Here is a 20666-nt window from a genome sequence, read left to right on the forward strand (position 1 = left end):
AGTAGGGGATGAGGCAGCACCAGGATTCTTCATATCCTAGCACAGCCTTGTTCCTCTCCTCCCCATCCTCCTACCCACAGAATGCCTCATCAGTGCCAGGGGTAGAGGCATTTCGTAATATGTTCTAAATGACCAGATGATCTCCTGCATGCATGAGCTTTGACATCAGTGAAGGAGTGCATACATATATCTTTTTCCTGTGTTAATGGCAAAATGGCCATAGTCGGGGAAACTCTGCTGGTGCATTGGAGCTTGAGACTCATTAGAAATTGGCAAATTATTGATGGTTATTAGAAACCACTTTTCTGCTCCATGATGATAACATAAAATGCATACAAAACAACTATTGCAATTAAAATGGCATTCACTTTTCTCTTCTGGATGGTAAATTTAGGCAAGTTCATGCATGTCCAAGCAATATGTGTGACAACTGAGGGCTTAAGGGCCTTCCTCTGTATTCATTCATTCATTTATTTTCTATACTAGCCAACAGCCAAAGCTCTCTGGGTGGTTCACAACAGCCCATAGTGCTAATAGCAGTAGGACTGTTATTGTACCTTAGATAAATTGCATAAAGCATATTATAATATTCAGTATGATATTTCTTATGCTATGGTTGATGTGGGAAACAATTAAGAACCTGAATTCTTGGGAATTCTAGGTTTACTTTTAGAATTTATTGTATTACAGCTAACATTGCAACGAACAAAGAAAAATGTTTGTCTAAAGACTATATCTTTTGTTTAAGTGCCTGCTATATTCATAGGTTTATCCTCTAGCCAAAATTATTTCCTGGAAATTTATTAGCAGCGATAAAACTGTTTATTGCTTTTTCCCCCTTTTCCCTTTGGTAAGCAAAATGTTCTAATGTTGCAAAACAGCTCTCCTCTCTGCTATATGTAATGGAAAGTGAATTATATAAACATCTTATAGATCAGTAGTTCTCAGGTTCTCCTTAGCTGTTCCTGTTGCAGGTGCCACTGTTTTCCCAGGGTTCAGATTGAAGGGCTACTATGACTTTTCCATCAGTAGGTCATCACTTCCTGTTATGGAGAATGGTCTGAAATCACAAGAAACAGTGAGGAGATTGCTTCCTCCATATCCTATGTTCCCCAACAATCCAGAATAGATGCCAAGTGCAGCCCTCATATCATTCGCGGTTCTGCTCTTTGTTAAGCTTGCGGCTTCTTCTGCCATCATGTCCACAGAGTCTGCAGAATTCTGTCATTTTTCTCCACTTCCATTTCTATTCCTCAGCGGAATAGATGTCAAAAATACCGGTTATCCTTATTTGTATCTTACATGCAGTAATCCTGAAACTTCAGGGTACATGCTTACAGCCTAAGCTTAGCATGAAACTTTTTTTAAAATGTGAATACAGATTGTTGTGCAGTGGTCTATCCTTTCCTAGGGTTTCTGATATCAACTCCTTGAGTGCTGTGTGTTTCACACTCAGTGGACAGCTGGTCTTAATGTAAGCCATTCTATGCTTCAGCTGGTATATAGCCATCAATATTTGTGGGATTTTAATTACTATGACTGCAGTAGGGAGAAAATAGATGTGTGAGGGTGAGTGTAATGCAGCTGTGTTAAGCTATAAACAGGATTATATATGCAATCCTGTTTTCTCTGTGCCCACACATACCCTTACAGCGATGCTCTGAGGAATACCAGTAAAACGAATTATTCTTAAATGTGTTCATTATTAAGGATGTTTCATCTGTATCAACAGAAGTAGTGAAAAAACCTTAGTCATGCAGTGCAGTGGAAACTAATGGTCTAAATATTAAAGACCCTCTGCAACGTAATGGCGAAATTGTGATTAAACAGTTTATCTTTTGTGTATCCAGAAGGGCCAAAGAGCACCATCAAGACTTAATGTCTTTTCTGTCGTGATACGCTACCCTGATTCTTCTGAAACTTATGACTCTGATCATCTGCCCAGGAGCTGTCTCAGTTCCTGAATTAGAGTCCTCTTTCATTAAGGGAGCAAGACTTTGGGGGAATATATATATATATATTAGAAAGATAATAACCTATCATATTACAAACCTGTGAGCGGCAACTTAAGACATTCAATGTGGGGAACCTGAATCAGTCCATCCACTACCCAAGGCTGTTTAATCACCCAGGGTGCCCATAGGAGAAGACATAAATTAGTTGAAGGCCACCAGCTTCACTGAGACATCATTACTGAATTGGATGAGCACTTGGTCCACAAATGTTGTTCATTCCACAGCAATTAGATTTCAGTGTTTACTGCTGATTCCAAGGCCACAACCATAGGCACTTATTATAAACAAAATCATTTGTGGTTACAGCAGAACTCTGTGCAGTTGGGCTGTCCTTGTACTATACTGAATTTCCTTGACTATGACAAAGCTGTGTGAGAAAGCCGGACTGACTCCTGAAGTTGATAAATACTTTTAGATTCTTTCTGCTTCAGCTTACATACATCCATTTTTATCATTTTTAACAAAGATTGAATATGTCCTATAGTGTACAGTATTGTGTTGTTGTTTTTATTTTTCACACATGGAAATCAAAATCAGTAACTAGCTTATCAAGTTACCCAACTTTCCATTGGGCAGAAATAACACAGAGTTCAAGTCCCACCCAAATATTAATTGTATTAGGTGATCTTGGTCCAGTTACTGTCGCTCTGCCTAAACTGCTTCACAGAGCCATATTTCCTACTCTGAGCTCCTTGGAAGAAGTGTGGGATATAAATTAATTAAATAAAAATAAATAATAGATTAATGGATCAGCAAATTAATGGATAGAAAAGTCAACCAAAGAATGCTTTAAGATCAAAACAATGCCACGGTTGTGGTCATCAGTATCCCTTAAGAATTGGCAGACAGGATGATGTTCTGGCTTTGGACATTATTAGTATTATCATTATTATTCCATGCCAATACTGTCTCATAGTTTGAAGCCCTCTGATCAGTTTACCAGAGTGCATAAAAACAAAAAAAGAAAATGTTTTATTTATTTAAAATCTATAACTCAGAGTAGCATTAAAACAAATTTAAAACAGCTAGAACATACAGTAAAAATGAACCTGTAAAAAGAAATACTTTCAAGTCCCTAGGTATCTAAGGAAAACTTTAAAGACCTTGGCACAAAGAACAACCTGGCACCAAAAAGATGTCAAGTTTGGTGGCAGGCAGGCCATAGTGGGAAAGTTGTTCCAAAGATAGGGGGCCACCACAGAGAAAGCCCTCCTCCTCCTTGTCTCCCTTTATTATAGTGTCGGAGTAGATCACAGGTTGGTGAGACACTCTGACAGGTATTGCATCCCAACCTGTATAAGGCTTTAAGAGTCCATAATCACCAATATCTGCCAAGAGGAAAGTTCACACGTCTGTGAGCATTTGCAGTTTTTCCCTCATTATTAAAATACATATTGTTCAGGTACCCATAGACTTTCAATTGTTCACCAAACTTTTTTTTACATCTAGTCACTGGAAATGTAGACTCAACCTTTCCTCTGGGTAAAAGTTTCTATAGATGCTTTCACTTTCAGATAATTGACTGTCTGCCCTCTTCTTTAAGACCTCTGGACTAAGAGAGTGTGGTTACTGATAGCAGAACTCTTTCTGCATGAGATGAATAAAAACATAGGATTGGTATATAGCCTAGATGACCTTTAAATTCCCTGCAGTGTTGCTGGAGGATGAAGTCCTGGCAATCATCAGTCTCTTTTGGAAATTTAAATGTTTGAATTTTGTATTGGGTCAACACATGTCTTGCTTCAGAACTTTCCCAGGTCTTTCATAGCCTAAATCTGTATTTGCTTCTTGAATATGCTACCTGTTCCCTAGCTATGTCATATTCAAATGTGTTGTCATCATCACAAATATGTGTTTTTCTTTCCCTCATCAGGTTTGTTCCAAATCTCCTAAGCCGGTTTGTAGGTAGTGAGGAATTGAAAAGAAAATATGGAACCAAAAGGCAGGGGCAGAGGAAAAATGCTAGAACTTTGCTTGCCACCCCTCTGTGTACTTGGCTTTGCCCCACAACTTCTCTAATGAGTAAGGCTATGAGAGGAAAAATAGATAAAGAATCAGCTCTTTCCTCAAAAAGTTTCTTGGGTTAGGACACCTCAGGCCTTTCTGCCACAACCTCTCAGCAAGCTACCTTTTTAATGACTGTCTCAGATTCTGTTCACTGCATGCTCATGAACATCCCTTTCAGTATTGTAACATTGCTGAAATGTAGGAAATTCCTCATTTGGCTGTTCCTAGGTTGGTAGTTTTGGTGGGGAATGCTATTATGCACACATAAAATGCAGATTTTATGACTGAACATTTACTTTCTCCATCTGTTGGATTTTGTAGGGCATTCCTTCGGCAATTTCTGTGCTGTGTTGCTGCTTCATAGTTAAATCTCTACCCCATTTCATATTCGTCTATTCTTTAGGAATTCTGCCCTGTTCATAGAAAGGAGAATTCTGCTGAGTTACAAATCCCATTGTCCATTCTTCGTAATGTTCAGCCTAATCATTTCTTTCCAATTATGTGTGTAAATCAATATAACATCGATTGTATGTGTGCATGTGCAAGTGTGTGTTTAAACCTTATTAAGAGGCTATCATTTTGAGCTAACTGGCAGTACAACAACTTTCTAAATCATTATTTCTGTAACAAAGTACTTCTGTCTATTTATCTTTACAAGTCGCCTGTTAGGCTGAAATTTCATGATTTTTCTAAAATCACACAGTGACCCTTAGGTATAAGGGTCAAGGTACACATTATATTAAATATACATGTAGGAGATCCATCTTTCTGTTTTTACCCACAAGTTTGAGGTAGATTGGAACAATTGTGCAGGGGGGAGGGATTTAAAATCCCACGAATCACACATTTTCTTAAATGTCCCTCTCACTTCTTCTCTCTGCCTCTCCCATGCAGTTTCATTAGAAAAAAACAGTAAATATTGGCTCCATCAGAGACTTCTTTCCTGTTCGTTAGGCCTCATGTTTGTAGACAGGAGGGAATTTTGGAAAACAAGCAGCTGCGTAGGAGAGTTAAGCCTCCACTTTCTGTGATCCAAAGTAGGGGGCACACACTTACTTGTGAGTAAAAAGAAATGGAGGGTTAACTGCATGGAATATTTTTAATGTAACAAGTAGTTTGTCCCTAAATGGGTGAAGGTAGTAAGTAGTACTGGAACCAAGAAAGTCCATAGCCAGACACATTCTATCCATTATGCTACATCTAAATTCTCTTTGTTTTACATAATGCATGATAAAGAGAGGACAGAAAACCAGTACACTGTGGTGGACAGAATGCTGGACTTAGACAAGCAAGACCTGGATTTAAATCCTTCCTTATCATGAAGGTCACTGGGTGAATCACTGTCAACCTAACATACCTCACAGAATTGTGACAATAAAATGGTTTCTTCAGTTTAAAAAACCTTTAAAATAATCTGCTTTATTGCCTTGGTAGTAATTTTCATACCTTGCCCAGAGTTGTGTGTAACCTGACACAAATAGCTGATTGTGCTCCCTCTGAGTGCTTTTTCAGTCCTTCTAGACCTACTGACCTAAATATTTTAAGAATACAATACTCTCCAACAATTCCCAACTTGGTGCATCCAACCATGTTGATCAGAGGAATGGTGAGAATTATAGGATTTCTTCAGTCTAACCTTGCATAGGATGGGTCCATTAACTCTATTAATATTTAGCTGCTGCTTCTGCAATAGAGAGAGGCTCTTAAAACAGGCATTAGCAACATGTGGTCATAGACCTTATCCAGCCTTCCCAAACTTTTACCCTGTGGAGTCTTGCTCCCTGTAAGCTAGTTCTTTTGAAGATCAAAGAAAAGTGTGAATATTTTCTACTCCTGACTTAGATGAAGCATTTCATTAGATAGGAATAAGTTTTTAGAGAAAATGTTCATATTTCTATCTGTTTTTAAGACAAAATGGTTAGGAACAATCTACTTTACAAAGGACAGTCTTCTTTTGGAAGATGTTCTCTATCTAAAGACTATCAGAGGACAGTCCTTTGTTTGCAAATGGCCTCAGCTTGATGGGCCAACAGTCCAAAAATAAAGAGAAAGGGCAGGCACCTTGAAACTGCCCTTCAACAGTAAATAGCAGGGCATCAAACTCAGCAGGCAAATAGATTATGTGGTCACAGTATGTCCAACCTGGTGAGATGTGTTGTATTTCTGTTTAAATTACTTCAAAATTTGCATCTGTACAGCTAAATTAGAATATGCAAATGAAATGCTAATCTGTGCCTTTTTTGTAAGTAGCTCTCCTTTTCATTGTCACAATGTATGTCTATTTCTCTCTGTTTCATCTAGTAAGTTTCAGAACTTGCAGGTATGCTGTATAATAAACAAGTGATTTTCTAATAACATTGTAAGTCCAATATTTATCTTTCACAGGGTAGTCATTTCAGAATTGGAAATAAGCAGTTTGGATTTGAAACTGGTGTGGAACAAGCAGCCGATGGAACCTTCTTCTTTGAAAGCCTAACTGTAAGTAATAAGAATTGTGGGTTTTTTACAATCACTTTCTCTTTTGCTTTCTTAAACAAAGATGGGTCATGTCTGGTGTTAAGACTGAACAGATTCTCCATTATACAGCTCCCAGAAGATTTCGTGTTATGTTAAATCAGGGGAATCTTATTTTTCACCAAGAAGATAATCCTGCCACCTACAGTGACATATTAGTGGCCACATTCAGATGTTGGTGTACAGTATTTTTCCGTGGAGGAAGATGGATAGTAATCTCTAGTAGCTGTTGTCCATAAACTAGTTATGGATGTTCATTTTGATCTTTCAGTGCAGGAAATCTGTCTTCTTTCCTAGGGCATACATTAGGTGTGTGATAGCAGAAATGCGAGAAACTGGAGATAGTTTGACACTGATGACATACCTGAGAGAAATTATGAGCTTAGTGCTGAAGGAATTGTTGACCTTTACTGCAGAATCTTGATAATAATCCGCCATTTCTGTCATTTACTTTTGTGGCAGTCAAGAACATATGTATAGAATATTTGTGGAAATTACACCTTTACACACTTGTAGAGTACAAGCCACATTTATATGTTTTCTTCAGTTCTTTGAATGATACAGTTTTTTAACACACAAGCAAATAGAATGCACTCATATTTTTTTCTAGAAACCTGTATTAGCAAATATATCACCTTTACTCCCTGTGCTTTTGAGGGTGAAGTAATAAGACATTTTGAACATTTTCCAACACATTTATCTGTTTCCTAGTATTTTTGAAGTCTTACAAGAATTCCTGTTGTAACAAGTGCTACAATAGGTATGACTCTGAATGAAGCTCTTAGGTAAAAGCATCCCAGCATTTCTGAAGATGCAGCAGTAATATGCAGGATAAGTAAACTTCATGGTTTGGGAAAAATAGATTGAAGTATCAGAAAATTTCTTACTGTGGTCATTGTTTCTTCCTTTTAACTTTCTTCAGATTGCCAACGTTGAAAATGAAACTCAACCACTTAGTTTATTTATTACAATGGATAAAGGCAAGATTGATAGCAAACTGATTGGTAAGTATGTGCGACATAGGACGTTAAAAATACAATGATTTATTCTTAGTGTTACTTTTTTAAAGTATTCATTGTTTTTGAAGATTATACTATTTTTAAAACAAGTATCAAGAACATTAAGAAATATGTAAAAGAATATTTTTTCCTCTGAGCAATGTATTAGCATGAATTTTTGGTGTTTTGGCCAAACATTTTCTTACCTGCTTGTTTGACTAGGAAAAATGTGATATTTCCAATCATCCATCTTGTAGGGCTTTTTCAAATAAACTCATCTCACTTCTTCCAACTTTTGATGCACAGTGCTGCATTTATGCAAGAGTTGCAGATCTAGAAAGTGCTACTGATGCCTCACTGGAAGAGTTACAGATCTGAAAACTGCCAAAGAGTTTTAATCAAAGCTTTTGTTTTGTAAGCTGCAGCTATATTAATAAAAGATGACCACTTTATTTGTAAATTCAAGAACCACCACTAGATGTAGAGTCAGCCAAGGTTTGTTCTTCTGTGATGGAGCTGCTGCTACTGACTGCTGCTGCTGCTCTGCCTTAAATCAGTTTGCTTGTGGCTGTTTCTGATTATAGTCCCAATCTTTCAAGTATTTTTGTCCAGGCACAAGTCCAGTGTGAACAGTGTGTTTCCTGGCAGGCAGAGCGGACCATCTACAATGAGTAATTATGCTAAACTGAAACCAGGCATGACCTTCCAAATTCTTTTTACTAAGTCCTTAGCTTATTGCTCTGATGCAGTGACACTTAAAACTAATGGATCCATACTGATAAATCTTAGATAGTTGCAAATCAATCTAGAGAACGAGTTGTATTTAATGTATTTATATTTTAAGGGAGGGTGCTCTGTGTGTGTGTGTGTGTGTGTGTGTGTGTGTGTGTGTGTGTGTGTGTGTTTTAAAGAACTTTCCTCTCTTTTTACAATGACTTCTCCACCCAGACAACATACTATGTCTTCTTTTTTGGGAGTGCTATGGTAGAATGTGCCCCATACAAAGCAAATAAAATTCTAGCATGCATTTGGTAGAGAGTTTCTGTCACATTGGCATTATTTTGCATTGTACCTTTTTGGTTAACAATGTCTGTGGAAGATTAATTCATCTTGGAATAAATGTTAAGGAAAAAACATTGTGATATGATTCCTGAACTATATGACAAGACTAGATGCTGGTCCCTTCCAGAAGGGAAGAATGATTCTTTGTTACATTCCCACAGCCCTTTTAAAAGAATCTAATTGATTGAAATGTGTATACATTTCTTTATTTTTCTTTTCTTTTCAAGTCTGTTGGAAGCAGCAGGATATAACTGATTTTAAAAGTCAATATTCCCATTCATAATCTAGTATACAATGCATATAAAAGGAAAGCAGGAAAAATTGAGAAAGATATTTTTTCTGCCAGTGTTATCCAGATTTTCTTGTTTTATTACCAAAAAATCTTACAATTTGCAGGGTCTTAATCCAACTGAATTTAAATGCAATGAAAGTTAGGTTGTTCTATTAGTACATAGAAGATGAACAATTATTGAATTTCCATGTATAAATGAATCCTTTCTTTCTATAACACTTTTAGAGAACACCAAGTAACACTGGCATTTAATGTCTTTTTATAGCCACTGGAGACTCTGAAGAGTGTGAAATCCAATATATCCCTTTTATCCTTTGTCCTGTTTTATCAATGGTTTCACAGCTAGTATCTAAAAATGATGGATAAGGGTTGGAATCTAATGGCTGGCTTACTGCTAGTACATTTAATGAGCTGATCAGTAGTGAAACTTATTAACACTTTGAGCTCTGTCTCTGTATTGTGTGCGGCTGCGAGAGCTTTCAGTACATTACAGATCTAATTTGGAGACCATTCAGATGCTGCCTTTTGCAGAGACAGGAGTCATTCTCATTTCAGCATGCACAGATGAAAAGGATATTTAATCAGACGGTCAGATGTACAGGTCTTCCTGGCAGGCGAGTGAAATTCAGAATCCCAAAATGGAATTCCATCAGCCTGTTTTGTGAGTCAGACCCATGGCATCTCAGTATTCTGTTCGAATGCTAGAATGTGTGAGCACACCTTCTTACGAGAGAATCAAAACACTAAAAAACATGTGTTTCTCCAGCAGGATATTTATGTAAGGAGATAAAGTCTCTGGGATTAGCCATTGCCAAAGCTCTAAATGAATTATACAGAAACCATGCTAACTTGCCTTAGCTTGCAGATGCTGGAGTCCCAGTGGATCACATTCATGTATTTTAGTAGTTATTGGGGATTATGTAGTTATTGGGGATTATGGACTTTCTTCTGGGCTTAGGGAGATGAAGAGGTTTCCTAGAGTACCAGCAGAGGAGAGAAGTTGGGCCTGAAATCTTGGTGAATGTGGAAGGCCTGCTATTCTAGTGTGAGGAAGGAGATTGTGATGCACAATGGAGCTGAAGATTTGAGGATAGGAAAAGAATCTAGGATTTCAGAAAGACATTGATGAGAGCAAGTATAAAGTGTCATTACCCATCTTCCCTGGTTATTAGATTCTGGCAAGAGACAGGGTTCAAGAGGAAAAAAAGGATAAATTATAATTAAAAGGAACAGGTCAGAGAGAACTTGGGCTTCAAATCTCTGTAAGGAATAGAATTATGTATGGCAAATGGAATTATGATAAGGATGAATGGCAGGAAGCTGTGGAGTGAAAGAGAAATCATCTTTTACAATGCCTTATCATACTGTTTGCTGTTGTCTTGATTGTATAATGGAGTTGTAGTCCAGTCCTTCTGCAGGATGGTGGGTACCAAGTTGGGGAAGAAGGGCATAGATTCCAAAATCTGTAAACCTCCTTCTTTGCCAGCTATGGAATGGGAGAAGATAGTGAATAATGGTTTTATACACTTCCCAAAGGCATTGATATGTGAATACAGTTGGCTTACCACTGCATTTTGCCCCTAAAGGCTTGTGTTCAGCACGTTCAGATGTCGTGTTATGTCAACTAAAATCCAAAATCAGCCAGCCAAACAGGATCAGATAGCTCTGGCATCAGTTGTCCCTTTTTTGCCAAGAATTGTCCGATTTCCTCCCTAAGAAAGTAGAAGCGCTGCAGTGCAGATCCCCGACTGAGCCATCTTACTTCATTGTGATACACAACATCTCCGTATTCAGCCTGGATGTCAAGTAGAAACTGTTGAAACTGGCGGTGGCACAGGGCTTTGGAGTGAATATAATTAATAGCCTTCCTCACCGGTTTCATAACATGATCATATTTCAGATGTTTGGCACAGAAAACTTGTTAGTGAATAATACAGTGGAGTTTTATAGCTTTGCCGCCTTCTTCGCTGACTTTGTTACAGACTAGGGTTGATAATCCACTTCGCTCACCAGCCATGGCAGGTAATAATCCCAGTGACTTTATTCCACGGTAGTTTCATGTCATCTACGGTGGAACAAACAGAAACAAATAAATCTGTTCCTCTTGTTTGGTCCTTAAGGCTCTGGAGGTCAAGTAGCTCTTCACTCACGTTGATGTCATTGTCCACTCCCCTCAAAAAAATCAATAACTGAGCGGTTTCAGATGCATCCATGCTTCATCGCAGGCTAACGAAAAAAAGTTAAACTCCACTCCTTTTGCCTCTAACTGTCTCTTAATATCAGATGAAACGTCTTCAATTCTCCGTACCACAGTGTTACGAGCCAGGCAAACATTGGCAAACTCTTGCTTCTTCTCAGGACAAATTTTCTCCACCATTTTCATCATGCAGTCTTTAATAAATTCACCCTCAGTAAAAGTTTGCAGTGCTTGGCAATCAGTGTTGCCACCTCATAGCTTGCCTTTGTGGCATTTTCATTTGACTCACGGGTTCTTGTGAAAAAGCACTGCTGTGCCGTTAAAGCAGCTTCCAGTTCCTTCAATTTTTCGCCGCGTTCATTCCCCGTTAGCCTGTTGTAGTTAGCATGTTTCGTCTGGTAGTGCCTCTTGATATTGAATTCCTTGAAAACAGCCACAGTCTCTTGGCAAATTAGGCAGACACAGTTGTTTCGTATTTCAGTGAAAAAATACTCCAATTTCCACTTGTCTTGGAAGCGGAGGCCCTCGCTGTCAACTTTCCTTTTTTTAGTTACAGTCGCCATTTTAGAAATGGGCACACAAGCCTTGTGTCACAAGGGTCACGCGGCGAGAGTGCTGACTCAGGTCTACTGCCATCTTCTGGTGAAATATAACCACCAGCCTTGAAGGAGCAGGAGGCAGCAGGGGACAGCTGCAGGAACCGCTGTGCTGTGAAGGGAAAAACACCAGCCCGCGGCAATGAGTGACAGGCTGAGCCGGCCGGGAGAAGAGGCTGTGGGCCACTCGAAATTTGAAAACGGGCCGCAATTGGCCCCCGGGCCGGACTTTGGACATGCCTGTTTTAAGGGATTCTGCTTTTGACAATGCCAACTGCAGGCATGGGGAACAGACCTAATCAGGGTCAGAGTGGACGCAAAAGTTTAAATCCTCTGAACCCCCTACAGAAGACTTCCAGACTAGAGCAGACCTTCCATACTTCGTTCTGGATAAGCAAAACAAGAGGCTAGCTACCTCTTTAATAGCAAAGTAAAGTATAGCAGAACCTTCATATGTGAAACAGGGACAGAAAGAGATAAAACTACATTTCTTGGAAAAGGAAGGACATTGTACTGTATGCAAAGCATCCATAATGCCTGTGAATCTGAAACTGTCAGACTAAGAAACTTTCAGAAGATGTTAAAAGGAAAGTATATTTGCTGAATTATCCCTCTATGCTGGAGAACCATTCTGTGAGTCATGAAACGCCTTCTTGAAACAAAATATTGACTGGGGTACAATGATGAAGAAGAAAGACTATTCATAGCATTCTTCAAAACAAACAGCTTATTTAGTTAAATTTTTATTTTAAATGAATTGTAAATGTCTCCATGTTTCAAAAGAGTAGACATAATGTAAGAGGAATGAGGAGGCTTTTCTTTCTAGCTCCATCTAATAACAGGGAAGGAAGAAAACCTCCCCACCCAGTCAGTTGCATGGCTCTTACAAATACCTTCCAAATGAAGTTAGTTAACTCTACTAAAAATGATTTGGAGATTGTGAGGCTGTCCTGTCATTGATTTCCATGACAACTCTCTTTGTTTAACCTGAAGAATTTTCCATTCGCAACCTGCCGGTCATGTAGACTCAACATGTAAACTCAAGTTATTAATGAAGCTGATTTTAACCATTAAGTTATTCACTGATCACCGAAAAAAATGGTTCAAGTCTTATTTGGCTTCGTGTATACAACCATATTACCTTGAATGAATTTGTAACACAGCAGCTGATAGACTGTGCCATACAAGCAGAAAGGAAACAAAATCCAAATTTCTCATTCTCGGTAAAAATAAACCTATTCTTAGCTAGCAAGCTAACACTACTTTGAATAAACACAGTGTGATATGCTGAGTAAGGTGGTACAGGATTAAATAGACTGCTTTCTATGCACAGTGATGCATTGTAAGAATTCTTCAAGCATCATGTGAGCTGTTTGAAAGTGCACTAATTTGGTGGACTTTTTTTTCCTAGTGCTAGACAGTAAGGTTAATGATAGTGTTACCTTGCCAAATAATCAAAAATCTCCCTCCCCTCCACCACACACACATGAATTCAGTTTCTTTTTCACAGAATAGTTACATAGTACTAAAACACTATTTACTAAAGTACTAACTACTTCCAATTAAGATGGCAGTTATCTGCCTTGACCATAAAAGTGTGCAAAAACAATCATAATTGAACACTTATTGCTGGTCTGTTTTCCTAATTAGAGCATTATGGATTTACGCCACATGGCCTTGCTATTCTCTACTGATTTGCTCTGTATCATTTTGTTTCAAGATGTTTTCAAATATCACATACTCAGCTCTAGTTACCTTTATCCCTCAACAAATGCAAAACTGTTATGGGCTTAAGAGGCACTCTGTCTTTCTCGATGATTCATGGTCATGATAACCAGAAGTGGCAGAGCAATCTTTATCAGGAATTGTAGGCTCTGCTGTGCCCACCCCTGCATGGTCTCTGACCTCATCTGTCAACCTCTGGTGCATCCTGCCACACTCCTTGGATTCCCTGGATCTTAGACTTAAAAATAAAGTGTAGAGAAATAGATTGAAACATATTGCTATCTATGTGAATATGTGAGAGAAAGTTCTTGCTTGGTTACACTGCTTGAATTCTGATTTTAGTTTCATAATGTTATAGTGTTAGTAAACTTGTGGCAACTTTAGTGTGGCAATGACCTCTTGGATTAATTTTTCAAAAGTCTCTTGTTCATCAAGCTACATTTATTTAATTTGGAAAAATGTTTGAACTGAATCCACCGTATTTAATTAACAAAAGGGCTTCTATTTAACTTTTTTCTAATCTTCCATGTTGTCAGTTTTAGCTAGAATAAGCTAACTTGAAAGTCATCCTTTTGCTCCTTTCTGTCCTTGTTGCATTGCTTCTTATCTTTGTCATCTCCAGGGTGTCATCTTTTATGCAGGAACCATTATCTTATTTTCCTCCACATTTGAAATACATATTGATAGCATATAAATATTTTATATGGCTTATGTGGGCTTTGACTGGTTTTGGACTGTAGAGCAGTAACTGAGATTGAACTTGTTTACAATGTTTACAGTGACTTTATATAGCTGCTCCTATGGTCGGGCTGATTGCAGTCTGTGTCTTGCTGCTGATCCTCAGTATGAATGTGTCTGGTGTGAAGACAGGGATAGCTGTGTTTACAAAAAACGGTGCTCAGCTTCTACCAGGAACTGCCCTGCTCCAGTCATTACAGAGGTAAGAGAATTCTGCATCATTTCACAGTACCATCTCCAAATGCTACATATGTTGGAGTATTACTTCAAACTGCAGAGTTATGGAACTCTGAGGTATCTTCGCTTAGTTGATCAAGCCCCATAATATAGACCATCTCTGTGTTTTCTTTAAGAACTTACATCAAACTTCCTAACAGACACCCAATGGCCTCCCAAATGTGCAGCTCCAGCTCCCACCATTCCTGACCATTGGCATGTGGCTGTAGTTGTAGGTGAAACCCATCATTATTTAGAGGTCTTTGAGTTCCTCCACCCCAGTACCATATGATAAATGCTAGCAGAGTTCTTGTAGGAAGTAAAAGAGTATATTTCCAAATTCTTAATAGCCATTTCATAAGGATTTCTTCCCTATTATCTTAAAGTGCTGGAACACTTTATCCATATTTCTCCTTGTACCACTAGGTAGTACTGTAGGTTCTTTTCATTGCCTACATAATCCCAGGTACTGGCATGATAGTAGCTATGTTACCAGGGCAACACAAGAAGGAGTATTTCCCATACAACTAACAGACAGGACTTAATTTCCATACAGAGATGCAGCCAATCAGTGCTGGTTCTTTCTTATTCTTCATAACATCTAACACAACGGACTGGTTAAGGTATAGCAATCTTGGCTTAACAAATCCAACGAATATTGCGGCAGAACAGACAAAAGAAACAGAAAGGTGGCAGCTCTGTCCCTCTCAAAACAGCTATTTAAAAAAAAAAAATCTTTTGGCCTCTTGGGTTTGAAAAAGTAGTTTTTCTTGTGATAAAAAGATCCACAGCTCAAGAAACATGTTAGTTCCCTTTCAACATGTCAAACTGCTTAGCTCTTTCCCAGATTTAGAACAGCAAGAACTTCAGTAAGCACAGTTCCTTAAAAGGTTTCTCTGCGTGCTAAGACCCCCCATATGAATAGCAACCCCCCCATAAAATCCTGAAAACTTTACTTTTCAAAAAAGTAGGCATCATGAAACAATCATGAAAGAGTATAAGCCAAATAAAATGCTAAGCAGAAATGTTATATATAATACTCATAACCTGATGAGCGACTGAGTTGCAATAAACTATAATAGGATTCTGTTTTAGTTAGGTATTTGAAATGTTGCCATTTAATATTGATTTTATACTATTTGGAATGGCTTTTAACTTAAAATTCCATAGTAAAAATATGTTCACTGTCAGTTTATAATGAAGGCAATTGACAGTGTTGAACAATATGCAGCCCACATAATGCAAGAGGTCATGGGAAGTGCATGCAAAGCTCTGGGTTGCTGACTCAAGCATCCATCATTGCAGTCCTCAGTTTCTGTCTTCCTACTTCTAGAATGGACCGCTTCTGATGTGTACCATGCAATATGACTCAGAACTCAGGTATTCATGTGCAGAGGCAACAAGTCCTGTCCCACAGACTTCCAAACTACATTATCACTTAGGACAGGAAGGAGTGCAAGCATTTAAGAACCCACATGCAAATCTGTTTGCTGTGCCCTTGATCTGTGCAGTTTTGCTTTCTAGGGATCTGCAAATATCCCAACAAGCATTCCTAGGCATAAACTGCCCCCTGTCTTACCATACCACCTTGACGAATATAATTCTTTCACAATGTTTTGGAACACTTAAATCCTTGAAGAAATGCATGCAACACTGTCTCTTAAACTGCCATGGAAAACTAATTCCTTATAGGATTCTTTGATATAGTCCTACTGCTCAAAACAATTCCCATACAGCTGGTTTAGCCACCCATCCCCACACTGCCTTCCAGTCAACAATCCACTACCGTTCTACAGGTTTCAAAAAGCAATGATTCTGTAGATTGTCAGTTCTACAATGCAATTACTACTACTAATTTTGCTGCTCTGGGATACAAAAATACCATTGCTTCTAAGAAGTGCCTAAATGCTGCATAATATTCACATATACAAGAGTAAAAAAATGTTTATCCCAGAGTAAAAAAGATGTAGTCTTGAACGTTCAGAAATGATCTTGTCAGGTGCTCTTTTTCCTTCCCCTCCAGGAGGGCCACAAAGTGCTCTTCTTGTTACGGAATAATGAGTTAAGCTCTTGTGCATTTTTTCCCTTAAGTGGGGCACTGTCTCTTGAACGAAAAGAACAGAAGCTGTGTGATTCCTAGGGGAAGGTATCAGAGCAACAGAATAATCCCTCAGGGCTCTGAAGAATTCTTGAACTATACAGAAGCAGACTAAGCTGCAATAACTTGGGAAGAAGGCCAGTTAAATTATACAAACTAGGCCAGCCACAGTGTAGTGTCACTTTTCTAAAACATACATGTAAGAGGTGATAAAATGTCAAGCTCCTACCACCCCTTTCCCATACCCTTGCTGTCCAAATGCTGTAATTTCAAAATTTGCATGTCTTCTTCATCCTTCATCTGGAATTCATGTACTCTGAACTATTTTGGCTGCCCTTCCTAGTCATGAGAAGCTTCTGCTTCAAGGTACAACTTGGTTATTAACTTTCTCCTGTGACTTTTCCAATGTGTTTTTGTATACTTAGATCGAACCAAAGAATGGACCACTCAGTGGGGGAATTTTGGTGACCATAAGGGGATCCAATTTGGGCATAAAAGCTGAAGATGTTGAAAATATAATGGTAGCAGGCACTGAATGTATATTTAGAGAAGAATTTTACTCTGTTTCTACCAGGTAAGTAATTGTCAAATGTTTTGAATTGTTGAAGGGGAGGGAGGGATCTATATGCCAAGGACTGGTCTGGCATTTATGTATGCAAGTAATTCTAAGTCTATTAATATGCATTGAACTCTGCTTCTGGAGACAACTGTCATATTTATCTTTATTGTAATGTGGTTTATAATTGTAATTAAGAGATATTTAATACTGATGTTTATTTTTATGACCTTACAAATACAATGCTAGTTTTCTCTTTGCTTATCCAGATGCAGTTTATTTCAGATTAAATGCATTAGTAAGTTCTCTTTCTTAGTTGTACTTTGTGAACATTTCCAGTGGTGTCACTCAGCCAAGTTTTATACACTAAATATTTACAACTTGATGTTAGCCAAATGAATAGGAGATAAGAACAGATATCAGCAGCTCCCAAAACATCTTATGACAAGGAGTTCCAGAACCTAACCTAGATGTGCTTATGAGGGCTCTGCCACCTCCCATAACTTGGCAGTTTTCACACAGAATGTGTCAGAAGCAAATCTACTTGGGGAAGCCTGGATATAATTGCAAGCACAGACTTACCATTTGAAGTTACATGGAAAGATTTTGTAAATACATATAGTATTTTGATAAATGATTGATTGGTCTGGATTATTTTAACTTTCTTTCCTATTATTTTAGATGCATGAATTTATAGGTGAATTTTTAGTGGATCCTTATGTTCATAATGCTTGTTAATCCTAAATATCTGAAGTAATGAGATAGCAGTATAGGATTAGTTTTGCATATGAACAAATATAAAGATATAACACATTATTCGGACAGACATAAGATGGCTGCTACACAATTCAAAGCCTACTGCTGTAGTAGATGAAGACAGAGTTTTCACAATTGGAGATATATACAGAATTTATTTCCCCCAGAATTCAGGAATTGGAATCAGAATTAAGAGTTTCAAAAATGAAGGTGAATATTCTAGAATGAGAGTATTCAGGGCAATAATTAAAAAAGCTATTTGGGAGATTATTTTAGGTACACCAAAGTGGCTGAGATGAAAGATGAACTTTAAGATTAATAGTGGTTTCCTGAAAAAAAAAATACAGCACTTGAACATGTGTTGACCAAGTTTATAGATCTGACACACAGAATATTATTGTGGAAGCTTTTTGATCTCAGCATAGAAACATGGAAGGTATGGAGATGTCTTTGTTTGGTAACATATCACTTCTTATATTAAAACAAAGAAGGAAGATCAAATATTCCTCACACTACAATTAAACAAAGATGGTATTGCATATAAGTGAGGATTCCCTTTTCAGATAATAAGAAATCAGAGTCACAAAAGGATTGTATTGAGGAAATGGATGAGGTCAGGAAGGAAGGAAGGAAGAAGGTGGTAGCTAAAGACTGTAAACTGATTGACATATAAACCACTGAAAAAGAAGAGGGACTCTAACTGAACCAGAAGAATAACTTGGATTTGATCTCTTTTCCTCCCTCCACTCTTTCTCTTTCATGAATCTCCTTTGTATCTAGATACAGATATAGAAATATATATTATTTAAAACATAAAATGAACAAAGAAAAAAATTATCAATACACATAGATAATCTTCATATTTCTTACACAAGAAGGAGAATAAAAGGACCTTGAGTTAGGACAAGACAGATATGTGTTTTTTCCCTGAAGAATACACTCAGAAGCAGACGGTGAAAAATTTCTTAGGGCAATGTTCAATGGAATTTTTAATCATAAATCCTCCTTTACAAAAAACAGAAGTTGTAGTTGCCTATAGAAATTACTTTATCTTGTTATGAGTACAGAACTGAAAAACTCTGAGGAACGTTATCATTATTGTTAAGAAAAATGGCAGGAGGGGGTATATTAAGTTAACTTTAGGTTGTTTTTACACACCAAATTCAAACAAATAAGAGTTCTGCAGACATGCAATTCTACATTATCATTGGATGGAAACTGACATAATCTCAGCAGAAGACCTTCATGCCAAGTTCCACCAAGTTTTGGATGCTACAATAACATATCATAGACATATTTAAAAAAATAAAAGATTCACAATCAACCTTTAACAGATGAATCAAGACATAATGACCTAGAGCAGAAAGATTATATATTCTATTCTTGTAGACAAAGAACATAGTGCAAGATAGATTATATTTTATGCCCCCACTTTTATTGAGTAAAATAGATGAGGTTGTTATAGGCTCATATGTCCTTGCAAATCATGCACTCTTGAAATGTGCAGTGCAACTTTTCATGAGAAAAATAGATATTAGATGGAAATGAAATGTCTGAAATAGGGGTTTGATAAGAGAGAAGGTATTAGACTTTTTATTATTATTAGTGATCCATCAGTGGTACATACTTTATTAGTTTGGGATGCATTTATAGCTTGACATAAAAAACTATTTATTACAGCAGGGATATGCCTGAAGGAGGAATGAAATAGAAACTATAATATAATTTTGAAAGGAATTCAGGAAGCAGAAACTGATCTGTAAAACAGAGGTACAAAAATTATTAAACAGTGGATAGACACAGCCAAATATTAATGATAAATTAATATTAATAGATGTTTGTTCTAATATTAAAGCAACATTTGACTTAGACCCAAAAATAGGATATGGGAACAGGCCAGGGAAGTATATAACAAATTTCTTGAAGGATAAAGAAGATACCCAGAAAAAAAACTGCGTACAGTTGTAAATAGTGTTAGAATATGTATAAATTAAGAAATGGCTAAAGAGTTTGTGCTTTTTCATAAGAATCTATATAAATCTAATAAACCTTTGAAGAAGAAATCTGTAATGATTTGGCTAGTGCATATTACTTTTGCTTACTGGACACCATCAGGGCCAATTAGTGGCAGCTCTGTTAATTGAAAACCTGCAACTTAAAAGTTGGCAACAGTAAAGCTTTAAGCCCAGGTAGTTTTATTTGCAAATTTTGTAAAGAGTTTAGTGATTTATGATCCCTAAAACTGGTTAAAATATTTGCTGAGGCATTCCTAAGAAAAAGATATTTAACTATTGGAGTAAAGGGCATACCTTTATGATCTACAAACAAGGAAAAATATGAAAAACCAGAACACTGTCATTATTAAAACTCCATTATAAATTTAGGATAACAATAATGAACAACAGAGTGAATAAAATAACAACAGACAAAACAGACTTTATGAAGAGAAAGCAACTTGCTTATAACACTCAGAAAATGGTAAAATTGATATATCATCTACAGAGAAAATAGCCAGCATCCATTTTATAGATGCTGAAAAAGCATTTGAGTCCATTGAGATGTCTAATACTCTTGCAAGTTTGAATTTGATCCAGCTTATTTATACTGCACCATTTACTAAGATAAATAATGCATAATGTTGCCTACAATAACACTACCAAGAGATGTGAGGCAAGGATGTCAGATATCATCATTACCTAAATGTGCACATAATATAGATTGCTTTTTAATATATTGAAATACTGTTTCAACAGGTAAAATAGGAAACAGGTATAAAAGACATTATTCTAAATCAGTGTGAATGTAAAGCAGTATTAAGTGGAAACTGCTCTGTTTTTATTGCAAGATCCTTTAAAATCAGCTGGAATTCTCAACAAATTACGTGAAACTGATTATG

The 20666-nt window shown here is 37.3% G+C and overlaps 1 protein-coding gene across 4 annotated transcripts in view; it reads left to right on the forward strand.

The window, feature by feature from the left end:
• Window positions 1–20666, forward strand: part of PLXNB2 (plexin B2) — a 331034-nt gene that overhangs the window by 242697 nt on the left and 67671 nt on the right. For all 4 annotated transcript variants that reach the window (XM_044423441.1, XM_044423440.1, XM_044423443.1 and 1 more), the window contains 4 exons: window positions 6408–6500; window positions 7459–7540; window positions 14186–14346; window positions 16884–17032. In XM_044423441.1, the coding sequence (XP_044279376.1) occupies window positions 6408–6500; window positions 7459–7540; window positions 14186–14346; window positions 16884–17032 (485 nt within the window). The remainder of the gene's footprint in view (window positions 1–6407; window positions 6501–7458; window positions 7541–14185; window positions 14347–16883; window positions 17033–20666) is intronic.

The sequence above is a fragment of the Varanus komodoensis genome, unplaced genomic scaffold (assembly GCF_004798865.1).
Source record: "Varanus komodoensis strain SLA01 unplaced genomic scaffold, ASM479886v1 scaffold13_3, whole genome shotgun sequence".
NCBI lineage: Eukaryota > Metazoa > Chordata > Lepidosauria > Squamata > Varanidae > Varanus > Varanus komodoensis.